The sequence below is a fragment of the Malaya genurostris genome, chromosome 1 (genome assembly GCF_030247185.1).
Source record: "Malaya genurostris strain Urasoe2022 chromosome 1, Malgen_1.1, whole genome shotgun sequence".
Taxonomy (NCBI): Eukaryota; Metazoa; Arthropoda; class Insecta; order Diptera; family Culicidae; genus Malaya; species Malaya genurostris.
The window spans coordinates 13,133,058-13,160,655 of record NC_080570.1 but is presented as its reverse complement, the minus strand read 5'-3'; the positions used below and the strand labels follow the sequence as shown (position 1 = coordinate 13,160,655).

At 37.3% G+C, this 27,598-nt stretch overlaps 1 protein-coding gene across 4 annotated transcripts in view; it reads right to left on the bottom strand.

Annotated features, from left to right (window-relative positions):
* LOC131432944 (oxysterol-binding protein-related protein 8) overlaps positions 1-27,598 on the bottom strand; it is an 80,166-nt gene that overhangs the window by 39,630 nt on the left and 12,938 nt on the right. For 2 of the 4 annotated variants that reach the window (XM_058599553.1, XM_058599587.1), the window contains exon 2: positions 23,778-23,891. The exons of the other annotated variants lie outside the window; for them this stretch is intronic. In XM_058599553.1, the coding sequence (XP_058455536.1) occupies positions 23,778-23,891 (114 nt within the window). The remainder of the gene's footprint in view (positions 1-23,777; positions 23,892-27,598) is intronic. 4 annotated transcript variants of the gene reach the window in all.

Here is a 27,598-nt window from a genome sequence, read left to right as displayed (position 1 = left end):
AGAGAGTATAGAACATTAATGAACAGGAAATTATTAAAGAATGCACATGATATTATATTATTAAATGAAAGAAATAATGAAGAAGATATGAGGTACATGAAAAAAATCAGAAATTAAGAGTCAAGTAAAGCAACTCTTTTGGGTTATAGGGATGCTTTAGATGAACTCGAATATAAATCAAAAGTGAAATTAAAGAATAAAATATCAGTAAAAAGAAGAAAACAATGCGAAAAAGTGATCTTAATTGAACTGTTTAATGGTTGAAATCGCTAATAAAACAAACAAACAATATAGTATAGAAAATAGAGAGAAAAATAAATAATACAAAATAAAGCACAAAAATTGAAAAGCAAATATATTCTAACTGAAAAAAGTGTGCAGTGCATTAAAAGCATAGAATTTAGTCATGACAACTAGAGAATAGGTAACATAGAATATAGAAAAGGGAAAGAAAAAACGGAATGCAGAACATTGTAGAGGAAAAGATTTCGAAAGGCTATTGATAAGTTCCTCAAGGAGGTCATCTTGGACCGTTCTTATTTTTACTTTATCTAAACGATTTAAATTTATCGATCAAGGGCATGAAATTATCTTTTGCTGATGACTTCAAACTATGTCATATTGTCAAGATTTCTTACAGGTACAATTGAATAAGTTGACAAATTGGTGTAATATCAATAGTATGGTTTTGAATGCCTCTAAATTTTCCGTCATTTCTTTTAGTCGTAAACAGGCTTCAGTCAAGTTTGACTACAATTTTTCTCAAACTATTCTCTAACACAGATCGTCGGTAAAAAAAACATCCTAGATTCTAAGTTGAATTTCAAGGAGCATATTGAATTTAATATCTTCAAAGCCTCCAAGCAGTTAGGATTCATTTTATGCGTTACTAACGAAGAAATACACTCAGACCCTGTTAAATTAGAAATATACACTGTTTGAAACCATTATGCTTTGGTTGTCTGGTCACCTTACTACCAAAACGATATCCAACGTTTTGAAGCAATCCATCGCAAATTTGTCCGTTTCGCACTTCGCCGTCTTCCATGGAGAAACCCTTAGAGCCTTCCGAATTACCAAGTAAGACGGAAACTGATTGACCTCGATTTATTATCTATCCGCCGCGAAGCTTGCAAAGCAGTTTTTGTAGCAGATCTCCTTCAGTCACGCTCTGAGCTCTTAAAGTTGTTACAATTAGATATTAATCGTTGTAATCTTCCATTCCTTTCTTCGGTAAAACCCTAACCTTATTTCAACAACGCGCACTGAAATGCGATCTGTCTGGCAAGTGGCTCGAGATAAACGACTATGAAGCACTAGCAGCTCAAGCTAAGCTGCTATGCACCGATCCGTCGATGAAGAAATGTAATGAGAAATTCAAGTCCTTAAATAACGAACACAAATCTTTTTTTTTACTTCATTGTACGGCTGAAGAAGCGAGTCATTCGTTGAGAAAGAGAATTTCTGATCATATTCAAGCGATGGTTGGTGGGCATTTGGTTCGCTTATTGCAACTTCACCCATTCCGTCACCATTACTTTTGTTGTTACTACTGTTTTTACTTTCTATAGTCGTAAGGCGTGATGAGTTTCCGTGCAAGGCTAACAGTAGTGAACAGTTCTTTGACGATAAGTTTGATGAGAACGGTTTCAAACTTTAAAATCACCTTTCAGGTTTTCCGTGTCAGACCATTGCGGTGTTACACATAGCAGTGTCGAATGTAGTATACCCTTTCACAGAATCGGAGACATCTTATCGAGATATGTACACATATATGTATACAACGTTGCACAGAGTGTCCCACTGCTGGCGAACAATGAACTACCGGAGCAGGTCTGCCAGCTCCGAACTGAAAGCAAAAGTTTAATGGAGCGTTCCAGAATGTTATCGAGCAGAACTGATGAGGCGAGATGTTCTATTTGTCATGAAATAGTTTCTTCCGGTTTGTTTGACCGTTTCATTTTCCACAGGCGATTGCTACGAATCTATAGCGAGCTTTGGAGTTTATTAAGAATTCAAAATCTATTTACTAAGGGTATATGAAAAACACTTAACACTGTCTCATTGTTTATAATCCTCACCCAAAGTACGCACCATGCTCCAGATACTTTTTGCACCTATGAAAAGCAAACATCTTAAACAGATTTTTTTAAATTAACCTTCTGCATCTGTGATTATAAAAAATGCACTACCATCAAATGACCTAAGTACCGGATAAAACTACCCAAACAACCACACAATGAAATTTCTATTTCGATCCACTTCTCAGAAGTGAACACCTCGAGGCTAATCATTTCCTGCCATTGCACGCCTATCTGCCACCGACGACCGGAATTATCCCGGTTGCAGTGGAATCTTGCTTCGGCCACATCATTTGCTTCTTTTGTGCTTCTTTGGATATTTACGCTATTTTTTAGGTCAAACCAACCAACCATCGTGTGTCATCTTGTGCCTTATCCTGACCTCGTTTGCACCTTCGGCATTGGGGTGGGAAGTTAGAAGTGGTTGTTTTAAAAATAGCTTACTCCCAATCGGACCGGTCTGGTTGGTGGAATATTGCATAATACCGAGAATCAAAAGAAAAAAAAACAGCAAACTTTTGCCTGACCAACCACTGGAACACTGTGACAAGTGTTTGGCGCGTTTGTCGGTTTGCTCTTGCTACTTCTCATGCGTAGCCGACATTGCTAATCGATATTCGGTTGTAAGGATTCTCCGCGGGACCGACTGTTAATGGTCTGGGCCGTAGCCTCATTTCTGGAGCCGGGAAAAAAGTTTCCCATTTCGTCGTTACCCAGTGCGGTAAAATGAAAAATCATCTAGTCATGAGATGAGATTACCAAGAAACAAGTCGATCTCCACATGCCCCCATAGCTGGTTGACAATTATTGGACCGACTGACTGACTGACTGCATCCCATTATTCTCTGGTTTGCATTTTCATGTCGCTTTGCATGACCAGGCAAAAGCAATGTCGTCAGAAGACTGGGACACCGAGTGACTGACTCATCAAGCAAGCAACGAGCAACGTCAGCAGGGATTAACAGTTTTGTGTTTTTGGCATTACGACGCATTTGGCACCAAGCCCTGACTAGTTCTGACTGATGGCACGTATTCGGTTTTAGACTATGATGGCTATTATAATGAGATGTTCGGTTCTCTGCCTTCGCTCGTTCGAGTTGACTGTCGTAAAGATATTTTTCACCAGTTGTTTTTATCGATCATCCAAACACAAACAATTTAAAGGAAGCAATTTGAAATGAAATGACATATTTTAGAAATGTTTGGAGAACGGCTCGTCTTTGATTACTCGGTGCCTAGCAGTACAAAACCTACTGTTACTGCTACTTAGCTGTTCAATTTGAATTGAAGAACAGATGCACGGTACTTAAGTCGAGCGAAAATGAGAGTTCAAATTGAACTGCTATGCACTGAAAAAACCTTTAACTTTCCCAAATATTCAGTTCGAGACAACCGCCAGACTACAATGCCAAATCCTCAAAAACGAACATCATTTTCCCAACGACAACAACAACCCTTGAAAACGTTCCTATTACGCCCGAGCCAAATCGTCATGCTTGAGTTATTGTCGAAAATGTACGTAAATCATCTGCGAAATCCAACCCCACAACCACCCCACTTCACGAATATTGGCGAAATATGACTTATTGTGCTCAGACACAGAACAGAGGAGCAAGGATCAATGAATGGAAAAACGGAAGAGAGTGGGAGGGTTAGACTATCAAGCCAACTGGGGTTTTTTTTCACCCCGTCGAGGGCTCTCTTTCACATATATTTCTACGGATTCTTCGGCACGTATACGGTTTATGTTTCGATGCTCAATAGCAGTGATTCGCAGTGAATGCGGCTTGCCCAAAAATAACACATTGCTTCTGCAGTACGCCCAACAGTTTTTCGTATGGGTGAGCAGAACACGAGCAAGAGTTCGATTGGAAATCTATTGGAAAATTTCTGCTATAACTTCTGACAGTTTTGTCCACTTCCAGCAAAGTTGAAATAGATAAATTACGCGTCCCAGAAAGTACAATTCGTTTAAACAAAGCGACATGAGTAAGTTATTCCGCCCGGCGGTCGCGGTTTTAAAAATTTTCGAATTTTTCTCATGAATGAAATTTCCGAAACCGAAAATTGTTTTTTGATGCCAAATTATATTACACTGAGGTCTTTTTTTATGCGACTTTTTTTATGCGAATTTTCAGAGTTATGCGTTTTTTATGCGGTTTTTTAAGCGACTTTTTTATGCACATTTTCAGAGTTATGCGTTTTTTTTATGCAAAGTTTCAGAGTTATGCGGTTTTTTTATGCGAAATTTCAGAGCTATGCGGTTTTTTTATGCGACTTTTTATGCACATTTTCAGAGTTATGCGGTTTTTTTATGCGAAGTTTCAGAGTTATGCGTTTTTTATGCGACTTTTTTATGCACATTTTCAGAGTTATGCGGTTTTTTTATGCGAAGTTTCAGAGTTATGCGGTTTTTTTAATGCGAAATTTCAGAGTTATGCGGTTTTTTATGCGGTACGTAAACTCGCATAAAAAGACTTCAGTGTACATTAAGATGTGGTACCAACTCGAACAATTTTCCATGTCACGGTCGTTTTATTTTCGAGATATTTCATCCAAGTCTAAAACATAAAAACAAAATTTCGATTAAATTTCATCAGTATCAACCAGGGAAAACAGATTGGAAAAATGGTAAGTAATGTGGTGGCCAAGTAAAGCGAAGCATGCTTGGTTCTTCTAATCAATTGGGCTAACTTTTCATGTGTATTAATATGCAGGGTAGTTTAATTGGTAAAACAATTTTCGCGGTTAGCAGTTTAGCTAAGCTACGGGTTCGAGTGCCGTCTCCGCGGTAACATTTTCGCGGTTTTCATAACATAGCTGCATTCGTATGTCATTTTTTTCAATCTGTTTTCCCCGTTTGATACTGATCAAAGATTGAAACTAGCTTAAGGCGGCACCACGTCTGAACAAGACTAAACCAAATCATAGAAAATTTCAATTGTGTACGAGTATAGCGTAGTCGATGCTTTTCGCACGACCTGCATGGGTTTGATTCCCAACCCCGCACATCAGAAAATTGTTTAGGCGAATGACCTTACGGTTAAGGCTTCTATAATTGAAACAAGAGAAAAAATGTACTCATGAACTGTTCGATGACCTTGCCAAATTTTCAAAAGGCCATTGCATAGGAACTTTTTTTGAGGTGCTTAAGGGAGTCCATCTGTGAAAAATTCTTAAAAAAAATCGATTTAATACATTTTACGCATCTTCAAGATCTGACCGATGAATTCATTAAGTCACTTTCATGAACTCAACAGATGCAGATTAAATTCAAAACTACAATACAATGTTCGGTTGTATTTCCAAACTTCAAACGCGATTTTTTCAAAATCAAGTTTTTCCAAATTTGGAAAAAAAATCTGCGCAACATTCTTTTTTAATAACTTTCAGTTGGTTTGACATAAAGTCGCCATAACTAAGTTCAGTTTTGCAATGACTGAGTGGAAACATATATTGAAGAAGCCAAATGAATGTGAAACTCACAGAAAAGATGTTTTTCTGGAAAAAGATTCGCTCACAGACAGGACTCGAACCTGCGTTCGTATGCAATTCGTCCATAAGCGTTTTACCATTTCCGCCACCCTGAGCTGTGGTAGACACAGCTCACCAACAGCACCAAGTTGGTAAGCGTACATCGAACAATGATCTAAACCCTAGCCGCCTCACGACCAGTTTCTTATATCAAAACATCTTCTCTTCTGATCAGACAACAAACACTAGTCTTCTCGCTCTATACCTAATTTCCGCACAAGCATTGGGTAGGGGAATATATTTATAATCGCTTATTGCCTTATCTACTATGCCAGTCGCTGCCTGGATATCGTCAGCGACAGATCCTATGAAGGCTATTTGATGCTCCACCCTTTCACTACCTTACTTAACATATTGATTTGAAATATTTTCTGACTCATTCATAGAGATAACCGAAAGTACCCACGGAACTCTTTTTTTTTTTAATTTTATCATATAATCGTATCATGTAATATTTCGAAAAATAACACGAATATGATTAATTTTTCAATTTTGTCAAAATACTACTAGTTTCTCGACAACATAAACAGAAATACAATTTTCTATTGTTTTGTGTTGTCTTTACGGATAGAAACCCATCGCCGGTACCATGATTAAGAAATCATGATTATCATGGAACATGTTTTCTCAGAGGTCATGCCTACTGTTATTGACATAATGCGCAAAATTTTGTTTAAGTTACAATGTAGCTTCCAGGCCATTAATGGAAATTTGCAACCAGTTTATGTTGAAACTCCTACCTCCGACCTGACGGTTCAACATAAACCAACATAAAACCAAAATCAAATAAAATTGGTTATGTGCACCTAGCATAAATTAGGGGGTAAAAATCTTTTACCTCTTAAACTTACCACAATCTGTACGGCTAGCAAGCAGAAACTCGTTTCGTTCGGGACGTCAGTTTTATCTTTACGTCTGCCTAGCGGTTTATGTTGCACCGTCAGGTCGGAGGTAGCAGTTTCAACATAAACTGCTACGCACTGATGAGTCTAAGACGAAACATAAAATCAAATAAAATTGGTTAAAGCTTGCTTCATTTAGAATTGGAACAAACTTTTGCTCATATTGTGGCGCTCCTGGTGGACGGATTTGGAAGTTCTTGGCGCCCACGTGTAGGGAATTTTGTCAGCTTCACGTATGATTTTTGACATTCCTTAAATCGACTGTACTTTGTAAACAATCAACATGGAAGCCGAAAGAAGGGACAAATTGTGCACCGTTATGTGGAAAATCCATTGTGGTCTGCATCCAGGCTAGCTAAACAGCTGAAATTGCCCAGAAATACCGTATGGCTTGGCGCGTTATCAAACGGTATAAGGAAACATTGACGACGATTCGGAAGCCTGAAGCCAATCGTCGGAGTGGAACTGTCGACCGCAAACTGCGTGGTAAGATTTTGAAGACGATTAAGAGGAATCCTAATCTGTCGGACCGTGATTTGGCCAGAAAATTCGGTGCTGCCCATAGTACCGTGAGGAGAACTCGACTCCGGGAAGGAATCAAGTCGTATCGAGCTAGCAAACAACCAAATCTAACCATAAAACAGAATAGTGCGGTCAAAATTCGTGCTCGGAAACTATATGACCAAGTTCGACGGGTGTCTTCTAATGGACGATGAAACCAATGTCAAGGCTGACTTCGGGCAAATCCCAGGTCAAAAATTTTACTTGGCAACGACTCGGGGGGATGTTCCAGCCAAATTTAAATTTGTTTTTGCCGACAAATTTGCAAGAAAATCTGTGATTTGGCAGGGCATTTGCAGCTGTGGCAAAAAAAAAACGAAAGTTTTCGTTACAAATAAGACAATGACATCGGAACTATACCAGATTTGGCCAGATTTGGCAAGCTGTCATTACAGCAAAGTCGTTCAAGAATGGTATGCAGAGAAAGCGATACAGTTTGTTCCGGAAAACCTTAACCCACCCAACTGCCCCCAGTTCTGCCCTATTGAGAAATGCTGAGCAATCATGAAGAGGAGAGTCAAGGCAAAGGGAAAGGTTGTCAAAGTCATCAATCAGATGACGACCTGGTGGAATAAGATAGCTAAAACCATGGACGAAGAAGATGTGCGCTGCCTAATGAGCCGTGTTACAGGAAAAATTCGAGAATTCCTTCGAAACCGTGACGAATAATTTTATCCGTATTTTTTCTTAAAAGTATGGCAATTGTCTTTGTTCCAATTCTATCTGAAGCAAGCTTTATGTGCACCTAGCATAAATTGGGGGGTAAAATTTTTTTACCTCTTAAACTTACCATTACAATATAATAAATTTTGGAGTGAGTGTAAAAAACAGATTCCGGAAAATGACGTTTGAAGTCGTTTTGAAATCTAAAACTATAATTTATGGTTAATCGATAGTCTCAAAAAAAAACCATTGGGATAAGAATATTTTCGACCCGGATACAACTAGTAGAGGCCAAAAATTACCATTTAAAGTCGTCAACCACCACAAAACTACTTCCGGTTTATCATTTTTCAAAAATCTTCATAATATAGGTCTTTTCTGAACGAGTTGGAGCAGATGCCGAGAAACTATTTTTGAGGTCTGTTCTCGCTGAATTTTTCATACTTGAAATGATTATCAGTATTTATCATTTCTATGTTTCGTTTTCGACCTTTCTAGTGCATAGCAACTTTAACTAATGCAACTTAGCAGTTCAGTTCTGGATAGCGTTCATTTGAGAGTGCCCGCGACTCCATAATTTTGAGGTCGTCAAAAGGTGAGATAACTAAGTCCTCACAAGTTCCTATCTCATGCCTCCTCGTGTGTTTATGATGACAATTGGTCAATAGAACGGCGTCGACTTGGTACTATTACCTTCTGCGTTAGTAGCAGAATGAGAGGGTGCGAATTGGTTTATATGTAATAATTCATTTGAAACGAGAAAATTATTGAAAAACCCTTCAAATAGGTCCAGCCTTAATGTGAGTTTAAATTGTTAATTCGTTTTCATGAAAACCGTCTGCAGCGTTCCTTGCATGGGAGGTTTCAATACGGTAAGAAATGAAACATTGAATGCAAAGTCGAGTATTGGTAAGATTATAAAATGTTAATTACGAGGAATCGAAAGTTTTACTATAATGTTTGAATCCATTTGATGCAAACGTTGCATTTAGGTGGGGCTGGTCGATTTAACGGTGACCTCGGAACACGATTTTCTCTGTATACGACATGGGACATCGGAATTCAATTGAGCCATCACCTGAGCCCTGAGTCCTGGTTATTTGCATGTTATTAAACAAAACACATAGCAACATCTTTTTTCTGTAAACCGCTCCCAGACTGTAAGACTTGGGATAGATTAAACACACACATGATGACTTGTAACTAATTTCTATTCCACATTTAAAAACCTGAGATTTCAGTCCGATTTCTTGACACCCTGTATTTTCCAATCGCATTTCCTACCACAAAGCAACCACACTCGTACAATACCGGGATACCTTTTTCCCAGTGTCACAAAAGAATCGCATTTACCAACTCCCACCCCCTCATTTGTGCCCGTAAACTGCTATTGTGAACACAAAATTGCTTCGAAGAGAAACGCAATTCAATCGGATTCAGTGAGAAAACATATTTCGACTACTAAACATTGCAGGTGGCAGGGAACGGTAAATCTGATAAATAATTTAAAGAACTCAAGCTCAACTTATGACCGAACATGAAGCGATGATTCACAAAAAAACGTATCCATTTATTCCATTAGGCTTTACAATTTAATTAAATTTCAAGTTGGCATGGAATTGGAACAAATGGAACCGCCGTCTAGAGCACCACTCAATTATGGCCATCCGGATTGCTTTCCCATTTCAGATCGTCGACTGCCAAAGTCGCTACCTGTGAATTTTCTCCGCTGACGACGCAATTTTTTCCCACCTAACCCCAGGCCGTGCTCGACTTCTGATTCGATGTCATATTCAGTAAAGGCTCTCGCGGGATTTTTTTTTTGCGATGAGTCACACACAAACATACACACTTTCGTCAGGGAAAAACTTTTACCGGGATCGGAACAAGCTTCTTTTTTCTTGTTCGCTGAATAAATGCTTGATGAGATGAGTTTGCACTACCTTCACTGTTTCAATCATATTGGACTTCGGTCAGCACAATCTGTGCGTTCATGGATGGTTGGAAATTGGTGTACGAATTGAACTTTCCCTTGGGGGGATGGGGTCAGACTGAGAGAAATAAAAAAGTGCGTTCAAATAGAAAATAAATGTCGGCAGCAGAACTGCGAATTTTCGCAATGTCGGCTCTAAATTGTGTACCGTTATACAACGATTCATGAGGATTGTTGACTAGAGGTTACGGATGAGATCCGTGTCATTAAAACACGTAACTGATTGGCTTGCCGGTATGATTATTTATTTCCAGACCTATTTGGAATACGGAGTTTTTTATCATTGGAAAGCAGAGCAGATTTATCACGCATTTGCCAATCGAACCGTCATCAGAAAAGTTTGACATTTCTGACAAATCTTATCCCGACTGTCAGCAAACGGATCCAAATGAGAATTACCATTTTTTACGAAACCGATAACGATTGGCGGCTAGGCTGTCATTTTGAATGACATCCATAGAAAAAGAGAAAGCTTAACCACAGAGTAAAAATAACCTCCGAAAACATTTGAATTGAACACAGCCTAAGACAATAAATTTTTCGTCCTTTTCGAGTCATCAGATTTCATGCCATGAACGAAAACGGTCGAATTTCCCTTCGGGCGGACAATTTATGTGAATTTATGTGTTCACATAAAATGGGGAACCTATTTCGATGATTTCTAAAAAGGGTGGGTGGGTAATGTCGGAGGCATAACCGGACTGAAGCAATTATGTTTAGTATAGGAAATTCTATTATTTCAAGACCAATTGATAACAATCGATACATTTAAGGTAAAACATTAAATGAATGCAAAAAATCACTTCACGTTTCCTCTTGGTCTCCGTGCATATCAGTTTGAATTTAGATGTAATTGTTCAATTTGAATTGCTCAACACAAAACTCGGCAGTTCAATTTGAACCGCTGAGCTGATTTATTTTGGAGCCATATTAATGAAATAACTTTGAAGGAAAAACACCAACTAATATAAAAGTATTCCGATTTGGTTCTGATGAAACCATTCTTCGAACACCACGGACCTTTTGTATTCTCCGTTGGCTGACCCGAGCTGACCATTTTGTTTCGCCATCTCTTCGTCACTATCGCATATCCCGAGTAAACTTACCACTCTATTTCACAATTGGACGGAATTAAAGGGAAGTTGGATGAACTACTTAGTCCTCTTAGAAGAGATCCATCCGTGGTTTTGATACCACTGTAGCAACTCTGTAGCTGTAGTGATAGCTTACCAAATCACACCAAAATTTTACAGGTCCTATCAGAATCAGAACAAATTGGCTCAAATGGCACGTTCCCCTTGATATTTGTGCTTTCCTGCTTCTTCATTTGGGCCTTCGTAGCCTTTTTTTGTTTGGATTATATATTTTAACCTCAAGGTCATTCGCCTCTTCGAGTTCGCCAGAAAAACTTTCTGACTGACCCTATGTGCGGGGTTGGGAATCGAACCCAGATGGGCTGCGTGAATGACATCGACTTACCCATCACGCTATACTCGTCCCCACTTCAGAGTCTTATTTGTCACGATAACCTGGGGTTATTTGTCCACAACTGCAAATAGCTTACCAGATTACAAGTTTTTCTTTTGCGAGTTTATCGGCTAAAACTAATTTGAACTAAAAACGGCTAAAACTAAATCTCACTCAATGGTTTTATAGAATTTCTGTTCGGGAAGCTGTCTATAATCCATTTTCACGTACGACTGTCCATCTTTCGGGTACAATTTTTGCACACTAGATTTGGTTCCAGAGTCCAGTTCGGTTGCTTACTGACCCGAAAAGAACGAAATTCCTCTCGGAGCCGAACTCTTCAGACGGTGCTTTGTACGACATTGGAATTCTTGTCGATATTTTGATTCGCCCGCCCTTCATTTGTCCTAACCGTACTCAACACTTTCAAATGTTGCTTCAAATTATTAGCTCCACTGTGGCGTTTTATGTGATCTTGCCGATCGATAGTATGCCGTTCATGTCACTGCTTGAGAATGTTGTACGCGGTGAACTGATCGTTGAATTTTCGAAGAGTTGGTGCCCAAAATTAATTTCGATTCGCGGCTTTCTCGTGGTGTATCTTCTTTGAAACAAAAATTGAATTGTGCAATTGTGCGTAATACTTTTTCTCAAATTTCGGATAAATTGTGGTACTTTGACAATATTTCAAAATTTGAGATTTAAAAATATCAGCATATTCTGAAAATTCGATATTTGTTCTTTGAAACATACTCAGTGGCGTCTCGTGACAAAATTTACGGGTTGTGCACTGATTATGTGGTATGACATATGATGTAACAGTTCGTTTTAAGTGAAAACTAAAGATCGAGGAATGGCTTCACGATTGTGTTTTTCAATACAATGAAATATCGATATACATTTAGATGGGATATTTTTTTTAATGAAAGCTCATTTTTGTCAATAATAATATGAATTAACAATCGATACAATAGAAGAATTCGGCACTCAGCACGTCGAGCAAATCTGTCAAAAACTTCATCAAAAATCGCTTCGACGTTGCAACTGAAACAATTTGTTTTCAACTGCCATAAGCATAAGCCACTGAAGCCTCTCCTGAAGGTGTGCAAACAAGTTCTCACAGAGTCAAACGTGACAGAGAGCAACAAATCTCAGAGCTGAGCTGAGTAATTCCGTCTGTATTTGAATCCGTGCAGTGACTCATGTGCACGAGTTGCACATAAGGACGGGACGCCACTGAACATACTGAAAAACTACTAGATTTCGTTTTCGTAAATTTTTTTTCTACGCAGTTTTTCGAGCGGCTTTTTTGAGCGGATTTCCGAAGTTACGCGTTTTTTTTACGTGAATTTTCAAAGATATCCGGTTTTCTTGTTTTGTCTTAGAAATGCTTGAAACGTAGAGATCTGGTGTTATCCCGAAATTTTGTATAAGTCAACTCTCTGAGACTTAGAAAATTCTCGATAGAAAAAAAATGTTTTCTAGATCATACCAGATCTGGACGTTTCATGAATTTTTTAAACACTTGACATCAAAAAAAAATCTTACATTTCGGAAACCACAAAAAATTCCAAAAAAAATTCCCGGATTTTTTCTAACATTTTTTCTGATATTGCACCAGATCTGGACGATTCATGCATTCTTAAGACAACATTTGGCATCAATAAAATGTTTTTGTTTTGCGATTTTTTTATACGTGAATTTCCGAAGTTCCGAAGTCCTTTTTCTCAAAAAAAATATTTTTTTTAGCTTTCGCCATATCACAACGTTTTATGCATTTCTAAGGCATTTGGCATCAGAAAAAAAAAACAAATTTTTGATTTCGGAATTCTCAAAACTCAAAGTTCCAAAGTCAATTCTTAATAAAAAAAATTGTTTTGAGATCACACCAGATCTGGACGTTTTATGCATTTCTAAGATATTTGGCATCGAAAAAAAATTTTTTTTGCGATTTTTTACGCGGATTTCCGAAGCTACTTTTCAAACTAATCGATTATCTCGATTATCAATCGATTATTCGATTAATTGTTCGATTATCATTATATGATTTTTCGATTAATTTTGTTATTCGAGTTTTCGTTTCAAATTAATCGATTAGTCGATTGACAATGCGACATCCCTCCTACTCGTGCATTAGATCGGTAAAGACTAACGTTTTTTGGGCTAGCAGGAGGAGATAAAATTTGTTTGCGCATGTGATCATGGCCTAACTGAAAACCACCATCCATGCCAAGTGAGTGAAAACTGTAAAATTTATTAACGATTGAGGTTAATTGGTCAAACTCCTGTGAGCACTAATCGCACCTAAGGAAATCGATTAATAACTGACTGATATTCAATCGATTAATTTACTACTAGTATTCAATTATTAAATAAATGAAATAAATTGAAAAACCCCATAATAGCAGTGACGTCTCGTAACAAAATTTACTGGTTGGTTGTAAGTGAAAACTAAAGATTGAAGAATGAATATTCGTTAGTGTTTTCAATACAATGAAATAACGGTACACTTTTAGGTGAGGATTTTCTATTATTCTTATTTAAATTAAACTAACTTATCGATACAATAGAAGAATTTGGCACTCTGCACGTCGAGCGAATCTGTCAATAACTTCATCAATGCAACCCTGCTTCGATGCTGCAACTAAGACAGCAATTTGTTTTCAACTGCCATAAGCATAAGCCACTGAAGCTTCTCCTGGAGTTGTGCATACGTGATAGAGATAACAACAAATCCAACTAGTTCCTTCTCTTCTAGAATCCGTGCAGTAACTCATGTGCACGGAAAAGACACACAGGGGAACAAGAGATACTTTAAAATCTAAGTTGGATGTATATGAGAAGTGATGAATTTTGGATTTTGGTGCACAAGGCAAATGGGCTTGAGTTCAGAGTGCCCCGTATTGGCTACGGGCGCAAGCGGCTTAGGGCTGAATTTGTGCATGTTGTGCTGTGGGTAAAATCGCATATTATTTCATATTCGGTACCATCCGATCTGCTTTAATCGATTAAATAGAAAACTTAAAAATATAATTGAATGTGGATGTGGATGCAATTAATTCCTTCAATTTGATCGGTTGTGCAGTGCACGAGGTGCACATAAGAACGAGACGGCACTGAATAATAGCAGAGGCGTCTTGTCCTCATGTGCTCCTCGTGCATTGCACAACCGGACAAATTGAAGGAATTAACTGCATCCCCATCTTAAATATTTTGTTGTTCTCTGTATTGTTTTGCTTTGTGAGAACTTGTGTGCCTATTGGCAGGAGAGGCTTCATCGCTTGTGCTTATGGCAGTTGAAAACAAATTGCTGTCTCAGTTTCAACGTCGAAGGGGTTTTATTGATGAAGTTATTGACAGATTTGCTCGACGTACAGAGCACCTTCTTCTATTGTTTTCGATGATTAGAAATAAGTTTAATAAAAAAATCCCATCCAAGAGTATATCGTTATTTCATTATATTGAAAGACACAAGCGAATATCCTTTTCTGAATCTAAAGTTTCACTTACAACGAACTGTTACAAATTCTCTTATCATACCACATAAGAAGTGCACAACACATAAATTTTGTCACGAGACGCCACTGAATAATATTAATCGAATAATTGATTAATAATCCTTATAATTGATTAATTATACTTATATATAATCGAGTGATTCGAAAATCCGAAATAATAGAAATTTTATGTATCGACATTCAGTGAACTTAACGTGTTTTAGGAAGAAGCTGTATATGCTCCCATAGACAAAATGGCAAATATTTCAAGCAATATTCAGTTTCAGAGGCTTTGCATGCGTGAAAAATGCAGTCGACTATGTTCAACATGAAACGGTTCTGTTAGGAACGGACTAACAAACAATCTCAAAGAAATACCAGAAATTTTCTTTCTTTTGTAATATATGGATCTACAACAGACATCATTTCATTTAAAAGATTCTTTTGTGTTTTTTTTTCTACCATCAGCCCCACCTTGTTGGATGGGCTGGGGTCCACTAGGTGATTGATAGTACCTATTAGCTCTCTCCAGACAGTAACAGCCTAGATGCCGTGTGGAATCCGGCGGAAAAAATGAACCAAGAATAGATCCATTGGGTTCCTGCTTCCATGTCGTAAAAGGCGACAATTGCAGGAGTTTCTTTTTCCTTTCAGTTATCAGATATTTTCAATGTTTCACTTCTGCAATGCAATGAATCAACTATTTTGTCTAAATCCTATTCATCACGTAATTTCATTTCATTTCGCTCAAGCTACCATCAGCCCCACCTTGTTGGCTATAAACGTGTAATGACGCAACTATTTAAAGAGAGCCTGGTTATTCCGACAGTTTTGGAATTGATTCAATTGGCACCGTTTGTAGTTCTGCGATCGGGAAATTTTATTACCCTAGATACCGGTGGATCCATTCGAAATTTCATCCCCATTTACGTCCGTATCGAAAATTAGTACGAACGAATCCTTTCGAATGTCGGGTTTCACTCGTATGTGCACGTTCACGGTTTCTTGCATGGAATCAACACTGTTCGTACGTAAACATGAACGGTTCATTTGGTTCGAACGTAAACGATGAGACGAAGTCAACATACTTTCTAACGTATCGCATAAGGTGGTAAACAAGAATGAGGGTGATTTACTTTGTGTCAATTCTTTTCATCAATTTTCAGTGCCAAAGCTCGACATTGTTGTGATGAAGAAAAATTCTTTTTTGACGGCTCGTTTTTCTCATTTTTCTAAAAGCTTCAAGCAAACTAAAAGTTATGTGTAAGTTCAATTTTCCGCCTAACCAAATTTTTGCAACTCATCATAGAATGATAAATGATAAATGTGTTCTGAACACGCATACCATTTAAAACGCTCAACTATACGATACTGCAGTCAGATTTTATGTATTGGAAAAAGTCATGCTAATGTTGAAACTAATCGAACAATCCTTACTAAAACTGCCGTTTGGATAAACCAACAGAAACGAACAAATCGCGACAGATGTGATTTGCTAAGACGGCGTCTCACTGTCTACGGTTGTCTTGCCCAGAGTAATCTACGACTGCCGGCGTAATGAACGTCATCAGAATGTAGAAAAGATTTTTCTTGAACAAAACAAGCGAAATATTTACGGTACTGAAACCCCTAATTAGATGAAAAATAGTTGAATTATATGGAATTAACGGAACTGCTGTGGAACAACGTCTTCATGGAACAAAGTTCAAACTACTTCACACTGGTATCACTAAAATGTACCGAAACTGCGAACCGTCGAGCTCGGTAGCACTTTTTAATTAATTAAATGCTTTTAATGTGTTTCCGTATCATTCCATAATTAACGTGAACTACATTCACTAAGGAAAACTTCTCCATCCCAGTACCAGTACGGCCCTTTGCCCAGGGTTTCTCACAAAAGTTTCATATTTTTAGGCTGCTTGGCTACACGACGAACGAAAATGTGACTCCGGAGGCGGCTGCCAGAGGGATGGTAAAACCAGATATCCTTTCTAGCAGTTGCGAAGCGCTTAATGCTCTTTCGCAACAGCTGAACAAAAATAAATACCTACAACCGACAATCATCTTCTCCGGGCAGGCGGTTTCCATCCGGTGGAAATATAATCGGAAAGTATTTCGGGTTGGTGGCCGGAGCAGATGAAAGTATCTTTTGTACCTTTTTTTTATTTCTCTCGTTCTCAATGAAAAGAAAACTAATTCCATAAGGATTTACATAATTAAATGTGAAGCAAAATGGAAGCTAAATAAGAGCTATGTTTCTTCGGAAAAATTACGTGTTTCGTTTCTTTGTTCTGATGGCACACAGACCAGCTGGAGATTATTACAAAAAAAGATGATGAAAAACAGAACTATAATACTTAAACTTAAGCAAGAAACAAAATTGAGTTTCTGTCGATGCAAAATTGTAAGCCATACATAAACGGAGAGAATATTCAGTAGAAAAAGCCAGTTGCCACGCTCTACACCGGTTTGATTCAATCCATAAATGCAATTAAAAATCCAGAGTGCATGCCGTGCCAGCACTCTTCGAACCTAATTTCATCTGAAAATTAAATTAAGCAGCAGAAGAGTCTCGTTCGGGGTGAAACTCTCTGCCAGATAAATTGCATCCCAAATGGAATCATCTGCGGTGAGAGCAATTTACCGGAGCAACCAACCATCAATCAAAGTCCTCTCAGGAAGCTATCAATTAATCGAGGAGCTTCCACACGTGACCGAAAAAATCTAGGAAAAAACAACCGACCGTAGAGTAGCACTTGTTTGGTTGATTGTTCGAATTGAGATCCCAATCAGACATTTGACCCGAATGAGTGATGGGAAAAACAAAGAGCAAAACCAGTTTCGGAGCCGTTTGTCCGGTTGGGTCAGTGTCACAAAATGATCAATTGACATTCCGAACGGTACACAGGACACACGGTACGATTGGCGGTAGGAAATGGATCGTCATCCGATTGGTTGGTTGCCGAACAGGAACTATTGCAAGTATTAATCAATTCTCCACGAGAAATAGAAACATTTTTTACCGAAGTTCGAATTGTTATCTACTATTCGTACTGTATAATTTGTTATTTAGATTCAGTAGTCGTTTGCCTATCTGTGCGTGCAGCAAACAATGTTTCGCGATGATCGTTGACAGCTGAGAAGTTACTGAAATTCATCAAAAATTATGTGATACTTGAAGAAAAGACTGGTGCCGTAATTTCAGATATGGATGAGCAAACATTCATGATGAAGAGCGGAGTTGTAGTCCCAGTATGAAACCCGATGAAATTTTGTTTCTTATTAATATAGAGTCTCAGATGAAAAAAAAACATTATATTTGCGATTTTTTTAAAGTTATCGTTCAAAAAAATAATTTCAAATGTTTTGCGCAATACAAAGCATCATTCGAACCAAATTTTTGTCATTTTTTTTTCTTGAAAAAACATTGAGAAATAAATCCGTGAATAAGTATTTTCAAGGACGCGTTCGAGAAATCATGATTTACGGAGTCCACTCTATTTCAGCGCAAAATTATCATCAAAAAATCCATGTAACATAAACTGTCTTAAAAAAAGAAAAAAAAATATAGGTTCCTTTGGATTCTACTATGAAAAAAACGGTATACCGGTATTTCGAAACGCTTTTTGCGTTCTTCATCAGTGTCTTTATAAGCCTCTGGTCTCGGTCGCCTCGTTTGCCCGGTCTACTTAAAGCTAGGTTTCTTTGCTTCGGTTAGGATCGAACAAGCGGGAGCGAGGTCGGACAGCACACGAATCACAACAATGTGGTGAAGCAGCATTAGATATATTTTTCACCTATGCGAATGGTTTGATGCTTGGTAGCTAATAAAGTCAAGAAATTTTTTTTGGGAGTTCCGCTGTGCGGTTTATGAATCAATCTTTATTCAAGAGTACAAGATTCAATTTTTTTCAAGAAGTACAATTGTAGGTAAAAAAACTGGCTTTAACGCAATCATCTTTTATTTGTCTTTATTTTAAATCAACTTCAATTACGATATTAAGACAATTGCAGGATTCGGCGAAATGATCCTGATCCGTAGTGGATGCTTTTCTAGACCCCTACGTTTTTATTTGATTTTTTTTTTAAATTTTCGGTGATCGTTTAAAGTTAAAACAGCAATTCGCCTCGAAAAACTTCACCATTTTGCAGTTTTAATCCAGCCATGGCGTTTGTTTTTTGATTGATTATTGAGGTTGTAGTCATTCGCCTGTTGAGAAAGAAGAACTTCTTGACCCTACGTGCAAGGTTGGGAATCGAACCCAGGTCGGTTACATTAAAGGCATTACATTAATTGTTCGTCAGTGCATAACAGTTTATGTAGAACTGTTATGCCACCTGTTTCGCTGATACCACTCCAAGTTGCTACTCGCACAGAGGCAGGATGCCAAATCAGTCAAAAAAAATAATATGCTTTTAGACAAGTGGCAAGACTCGATTTGGAAGGTTGCAGTACCATATAATTGTGTGACGTTAATACGATTAAAACTGACACGGTTCCATCACAATTTCGAATATGTCAAGAATTGCCAACTTCTTTAAAAAATCATTTGCAGGATTTCACCTTGACATAAATACGACTTTCTCGCATCAAACATACTTAATTATAGGAAATACACGCAGGAGCTACGTACCGCGTAAATTAACCCCCCAAAAAACCGCGTAACTTCAGAAACCCCCGAAAAAAAACCGCAAAAATAAAGAATTTTTTTATGCCAAATATCTTAGAAATGTATGCATCCATTTGTTTAAAAAATCGACTTAGGGACTTCGGGATGTTCAACTCTAGTCATATTCAAATCTCTTCCTCGGTGAAAGACCGTATGGGTAAAGTCGAGGACAAAATAACAAAGTCAATCAAATCTTCTATCTTCTCATCTTCAAATCTTCTAATTTTCAAATTTCTTAATCTCAAAATATTCTAATTTTCTACTCTTTTAATCTTTAATTTTTCAAATCTTCTAATAATCTAATCTTTTTATCTCCTAAACATATAGTTTTCTATTGTTCTATTCTTTTGTTCTTCTATTCTTCACTTCTTCAATTCTTAAATTTTTAAATTCTAAATTTCTTCCATTCTTCTGTTCTTCTATTTTTTTTCTATTTTTCTATTTTTCAATTATTCTATTCTTCTATTTTCTATTTTTCTATTCTTCTATTCTTCTATTCTTCTATTCTTCTACTCTTCTATTCTTCTATTTTTCTGTTCTTCTATTCTTCTCTTCTTCTATACTTCTATTCTTCTATTCTTCTATTCTTCTATTCTTCTATTCTTCTATTCTTCTATTCTTCTATTCTTCTATTCTTCTATTCTTCTATTCTTCTATTCTTCTATTCTTCTATTCTTCTATTCTTCTATTCTTCTATTCTTCTATTCTTCTATTCTTTTATTCTTCTATTCTTCTATTCTTCTATTCTTCTATTCTTCTATTCTTCTATTCTTCTATTCTTCTATTCTTCTATTCTTCTATTCTTCTATTCTTCTATTCTTCTATTCTTCTATTCTTCTATTCTTCTATTCTTCTATTCTTCTATTCTTCTATTCTTCTATTCTTCTATTCTTCTATTCTTCTATTCTTCTATTCTTCTATTCTTCTATTCTTCTATTCTTCTATTCTTCTATTCTTCTATTCTTCTATTCTTCTATTCTTCTATTCTTCTATTCTTCTATTCTTCTATTCTTCTATTCTTCTATTCTTCTATTCTTCTATTCTTCTATTCTTCTATTCTTCTATTCTTCTATTATTCTAATCTTCTATTCTTCTATTATTATTTTCTTTTTTTCTTCTATTATTATATTCTTCTATTCTTCTGTTTTTCATTTTTCTATTTTTGGATCCTGGTTCTGCAAAAAATTGGACTTTGGACAAAACTGAAGAAATTTTTTTGATGCCAAATGTCCTAGAAATGCATAAAACGTCCAGATCTGGTGAAATATAAACAAGTTTTTTGAAAAACATTAACTTCGGGACATAAATTTTTTTTTGAGATTTCCGAAATCGAAATGTTTAGTTTTGATGCCGAATGTTCAAGAAATGTATGAAACTTCGAGATTTGATGTAATTTAAAAAAAAATCTTTCTGTGTCAGAAAGTTGTTTTTAAAAAAATTCGGGATAACACCAGATCTCGTCGTTTCATGCATTTCTAAGATAAAACAAGAAAATCCGGATAACTTTGAAAATTCGGAAAAAAAACTGCGTAACTTCGGAAATCCGCGTAAAAAAATCGCCTTACTTCGGAAATCCGCGTAAAAAACGTATAAAAAAAACTGCATTATAAAACCGCCCAAAAAAGATCTCAGTGTAATAGAAATAATTCCTTATGATAACAAGGGTACTGAATACTGAATGCAAAGCTTCTGCTACCGAATATTGATGAAAATAATCACAAAACTCACAAAAATCGCCCACCGCAGAATTGCACACTATGCGAATTAAATCAATACTGACCATATCAGAATGAAAGGTTACATTTTATATACTTGTGTCATTGCACGTTGCCAGCCAACAGGGCGGGGCTAACGAAATAAAAAATTTAACAGAATTTCTTTGCGTCTGTTGAAGACATCGCATACTTCAGTCGAAGAAAATGTCAGATATATCTTCGGGATTGATGTTGGCTTTTTGAGAATACTAAATTGTTTGATTTCTTTCATGTTGATCAAAGTAGAATGCCTTTTCCGCGAATGCAAAGTCTCTGAAACTGAACATTGTTGAAAACAATTGCCACTTTTTTGGTGCGAGTGGTCCACAAACTTTTCTTTGAATATCGACGCATAAAACTGCCAGAATGGCCAGTGCGCGAAAGTTACTATTGGGCCCGTGATCAAGTTCAAAGATCAAATGACTGTGACTTCTGGTTCCGTATATATGATGGCAAAAGTGACCTAACCGACGAAACGCGTTGTTTTTTTTTTTTTTTACCGCGCAATGTTCTCAGAGATGGCAGAACCGATTTCAACAAACTTAGGCTCATTTGAAAGTTAATATTTAGCCATTGACCAATTTTGAAAATCGTATCGCTGTGACTTTCGGTTCCGGAGATAAAATGGTATAAATGACATAACCAACTAAACGAGTTTTTTTACTCCTTTCAATTTTCTCGAAGATGGCTGAGCTGATTTCAACAAAACTTAGGCTTGTTTGGAAACTACTATTGGCTATTCGAATGGCTGTAACTTACGATTCCAGTGGTATAATGGCATAAGTGACGTAAACGTCAAAATTCATTAACCGATATCAATAATTGTAGGCTCGTTCGGGACTAAAATGGGGCTAAGGATCGATTTCGAATTTCATATGGGAAAAATGTTAAGTTTTGGAGATCTAATCGTTAAAGTGACGTAATCAACAAAATATTTTTTTATCCGTAAAAATATTTCACATAGTGACCTACGATCACGTTCAAGTGTATTATACTGATACTGAATCTGAGAAATGTTTTAAAATATATGACATAAGCGTTGACGCATGCTTTTGTAAATTACCCGAATCAATTTGAATAAATTGGTGTTAAAAAATGAACCGAAATTAGTGTCAGGAATTATTTTAATAAAAAGGTAAAAAATAATTTTATGAATTTGTTTCAATGAAAGAGAGAAGCATTATCATACCACTGGATTGGATTGGAATAAATTTTTCTTCTGGATTGAGAATAGGTTTTTCTTCTGACGAACAGAACCAGTTGAATAAAGCGGGATACAATTTTACCTCACTTAACTAGGATATGACGGTGTTTATTTGGGCCATCAAAATTTTTATCTCTAACTATTTTACACAATCAATCAGAGTTGTTTGCTCTTTTGCCCGCAGTTGCACATTTCTTGCCAAACAAGCCTTTTTTCGGGAGGTGGAATTTTCTTTTTATTCTTCAGTCCTCTAGGACCTCTTTCAATAGGTGAAAAATTTCTGGATCTTAATCTAAATAGACAAAAGTTTCAAGCGGAAAAGGAAGACAAAAAAAATTAAATGTTTTTTTCGAGGCCATGAAAGTAGATTGCTATATAAGATCACAGCAAGCTAGACTAAAAAAAGAAGATCCATACTTTGAAGTTTACATGGACGGTGCAGAGGGGGTCAATCGGGATATTTTTTGAGATGGGTTCCTCCTCATATCCAAGGTAGTTCAATTGGCAGTACATTTCCACGGTTTGGCAGAGGATTCACAGCTTTGAGTGCTACATCTATGGTTCATTATTTCATCACAAGTTTTCATTTTAGCATTTTAATTCGACGCTAGTGGGAATGTACAAAAGATCTTATTGGAAACTTTCAAAATACTAAAAGTTTTGTACAGTTAAATATTTTCAACGTAATTTTTACTCTTAAATATTGGAGGATTTTCATTTGCTTTGTTGAACAATGTCGTTTTTCAGCAAATTCGACGCTTTTTTCCAACGAGTTTTACGTTGGATATCGACAAAAAGTTAACGTAAAAATACAACTAACTACATAACTAACGTTAGATAAACCAACGGGTAACACGTACTAAAAAGCAACAAAAAGAAAAGGTTGTAAAACTGAAATAACAGTCATAATCAGCGAAAAGAAAACTGAACAAACAGATGTAGATTTCACAATATGTTCTAAAATTGCCTGGTTTTTATTAGTGAACTGATATGGCAAGTCTTATTCACTATTATTGTAGTTTTGATAGAAACATTGTTGGTTGTGTGATACATTTATATACTGGAGAGAATGGCATTTATGGGTTGTGTGTTTAAATTCACGCCACCATTTTCTCTCATCATCACGTTTCGTCTTCGACTTGTCAATGCAAAACAGCTCAAAATTGAACTACTAGTGCAACTTAGCAGTTCATCATATCAATCAATTCACACTGCTAAGTACACTGAAGAGGCGGCTTATTAAAACATCGAACAATCGTCAATCGAATTGGGTTTCCTAGTATGGACGTTTTCCGTTTTCACATATCTGTAGCTCTGGAATGTTCTACACCTATTACACAAGTAAACATTGATGTGGACGTGGACATAACACTAAGCAAACAACATCGATCCCTAGCGGACAGACGGGCCAGCGGCAGAAATGGAATGGGATTGTGGACAGTTAAATTCACCTGGAGACACCGGTCCCGGACTGAGGCTGATGCTCTCCGACGAGGGCAGCTTCGGTAGCGGGACTAGCAGCGAGGTCCGACGGAATTTCTTCTCCTCGGCGGCCGCACGGGGATCTTCGTTTGTTCGTTCGTTCGATTTGGTTTGGTTTCGGTTTGTTTACCACCATCCGGTAAACCCGGTGTCAGTTCGAGGCGTCAGTTTCGGTTCGGACAGCGAGCAGTAGTGCACAGAAACGATTTCATTAACACAGTGAAGGAGAGAAACAAAATCGTTATGAAATCGGATTGGAAAGTTAGAACTTTATGGCGAGTAGGCTACCAACTAATCGGTCAAAATGAAATCATATTCATGCGATACTACGTTAGTCTATGTACATTGATCACTAATATCACTAGATCTAGACGTGTTAGGACAGCTGACAGCTCCCTCGAAACCAGTTTCCTTCTGTTTTTAATTTACTGCGCGAAATTAGTTTACCCGATGCAATGAGCCGTTTCGAAGCAACGAATTAATCTAAATAAAAAAAAACCCACCAAGGTTAAAACTGAATGTTTCTCCCACGCACCGACACTAAAACGAATGCGATAGCTAAAGGCATAGGTAGTAGGGAATTTATTATTTATTGGCTGATCAATTAGATCGGAAATTAGATTAACATACTCCGGAAGCGTTCAGTCGAGTGCAGCGAACGAAAGCGGTTTCACACCGAAGCTTAGAAACGTTTCGTGCATTTCTGAAACATTTGACATCACAGAAAAATATTTCATTAGTCCTAGCCGCCTCACGACCGGTATCATATATCCACTTTACACGGATTTCGGAAGGTTTTGTGCGCAGCGTCTTAAAATTTTATTTTCGAGATAACACTAGAGCTCGACGTTCCGTGCATTTCTAAGACGAAATAAGAAAACCGCATTATTGTTGAAATTCGCAAACTTTTAAAAGTTCGCATAAAAAACATCCGAAACATGGAAATGAAATGATACTGAAGTGTACTTTCTAACCACCCAGATTCCTCGTAATCTTCCCAGTTTACTAGTAATTTTGTAAAACATTTTTTTCACGTTTCAAAAATGCATTGAAATAAGAATACATTTCTACATGTAAAACTCGTTCGCCATAACCGATTCGATAAAACAATAACACATAGCATAGTAGTCAACTGCAATATGGATGGATTCGAAAGTTTCAAAAACTAGTGTGAGATTGACCCCGTTAGTAAGCTTCAAGTTACCCTAGCCCAAGTGGAAATCGAGTTACAACTAATCTCAAATGTCTTTACCGGACGAATGATAGAAAAGAAAAAAACGACTGGTTGGCAAAAGAAATGCGATTGAATTATTTTCAAATCAATTCCAAATCACGATATCAAGACTAATGAAGAATTCGACGAAAGGATTCTTCCGGCCAGTGCACTAAAACTTCATTCGATTCAATTGAAACCAAATGTGAAATACACTGACGGTCTCTCGACTGCAGTAAACTTCACACTCTGACACACACGTTCGCTGACGGTCCGAAGGGCAGCAGCATTCAGTTCTTCAATCGATTCTCTTCAAATCAATGCTCAGTTTAACCACCGTCAACTGATCTCTTGAAGTAACAAAATATCTCTTTCAATAGTGTGAGAGCGACCTTCAAATGAGGTTCAAGTAAACATTCGATTTGGTTCAAGATAATAGATGATAGACAAACCAGGTAGCTGAAATATCAATTACAGAATACACATAAATTAGTAGTTTCCTCCTTCAGTTTTCTTTTTGAATATTTTACTCCATTTGTAATTCTATTCATTCGAACTTGCTCACTACCAACAGCGAAGGCAATGAAGCAGCTAGACTACTTGGCACTTGAAAGTGAGCAAGCAAAATTTCAAATGACTAATACGATTGTACGATTGTTCAACTGGCCGATGCATTCTGAGAGTTCCATTTGGAAATGGCAGTAAAAGTCAAATTTCATTTTCATCTAATATTATTGGATTGAAACTACAATTTTACCTCACTGCTTCCGGCTTCCGACGAAATGACCCTGATCCCTTTAATCGGGGTTTTTATTTTATCCGTCATTTCAAATGCTTTATCCGAATAATTCGTCGGGAAACGAAAAAGTGATTGTGGTTTTTGCAATGACTGAGTGGAAACCAATCAATATTGGAGAAGACAAATGAATGAGAAACTCACAGGATAGGTGATTTTTTTGAAAAAAGATACACTCATAGACAGGACTCGAAGCTGCGTTCGTATGCAATACGTGCATACGCGTTTACCATTTCGCCACCCTAAGCCTTGTGATAGACAGAACTCTACCACACGACTGGGTTTGATAAAGCGTGCATCGAACATGGTCTAAATCCTAACCGCCTCACTGTTCATCAGACAACAAACACTAGTCTTCTCGCTCTAAAGACTGTCCCAGAAAGTATGGACGCATTTTGATTTCGCTGTAAATAATTCACAAGTGTTAGATGTTCAAATATTAATCGATATACTGATAATATTAGACTACAACAACAGAATATTATTATCAACATTTGCTACTTAGCCATTGTAGACTAGCTGGCGCATCTTCCTGCGAACGTTCCTCATTAAATTCCTTACAGACTTCTTGGCGACAAGTTTTGACACTTTTTCCAATCTTTTTCGAACTGTTGAATGGTTTCGGCTGCCGAGACATGTTTCCTAAGATGTGCCTTCGTTAATGCCCTAAATTCCTCAATTGGTCGAAGTTGTGTGCAATATGGTGGATTCATGTCTTTTGGGACGAAAGTGACATTTTTGGTAGTATACCATTCTACCGTTGATTTCGAGTAGTGGCAAGAAGCAAGATCTGGCCAGAAGACAACAGGATCCTTGTGGCTTCGAATCATGGGTAGAAGTCGTTTTTGTAAACATTCCTTGATGTATATTTCACTGTTCATTGACGCAGTGGTGATGAAGGGTTTCGAAATCTTACCGCAGCTATAAATTGCTTGCCAAATCATAGCTTTCTTACCAAATTTTTCGACTTCAATCGATGTCTCGGACTGGTTTAACACTTGGCTTTCTCGCACCGTATAATATTGTGATCCCGGCAAGGATTTGTAATCGAGTTTCACGTAGGTTTCGTCGTCCATGATTATGCAGTTCAAATTTCCAGCAAGAATCGTATTGTACAGCTTTCGAACCCTCGGCCTGATCGATGCTTCTTGTTTCGGACTACGTTTTGATTGTTTCTGCTTCTTATGGGTTCGAAGATTCAAACGTTCTTTAGCACGAAGAACATTTGACTTCGAAGTGCCCACTTTTTTGGCCACATCCCGAACTGAAACCTCCTTCTTTTGCTCGAACGCCTTCAGTATACGTTTAACCAACTGAGAGTTTTTCGACCCGTTTTCGGTTTATCCTCAAAGGTATCCTCACCGAACTTCCTGATTGCATTTCGCACGGCTTTTTCACTTACTCCTTCCATTTTTGTTATCTTTCTCAGTGACAGTCCGCGTTCTGTGCACCATTTGTACAAAAATTTTCGACGTTGTTCTGCTGAAAGTCCACGCATTTCGAAACCAACTAATGAAAACGAAAAAACAACGGCACAAGTGGTTAGAGAAGAGTGTAAACAACAGGACGCAGCCATAAAAATTGACAGATTCTGAACCATTGCGAAATGGCAGCGGTTTTTAGTTGCGTCCATACTTTCTGGGACAGTCTTTATACCTATTTTTTCGCTCAATCACTGGGTAGGAGAATACTTGCTGCCTTCTTTACTATGCCAGTCGCTGCCTATCTATCGTCAGCGATAGACTCTAGGCTATTTGATAGTATGTATTTTCCTGCCATAA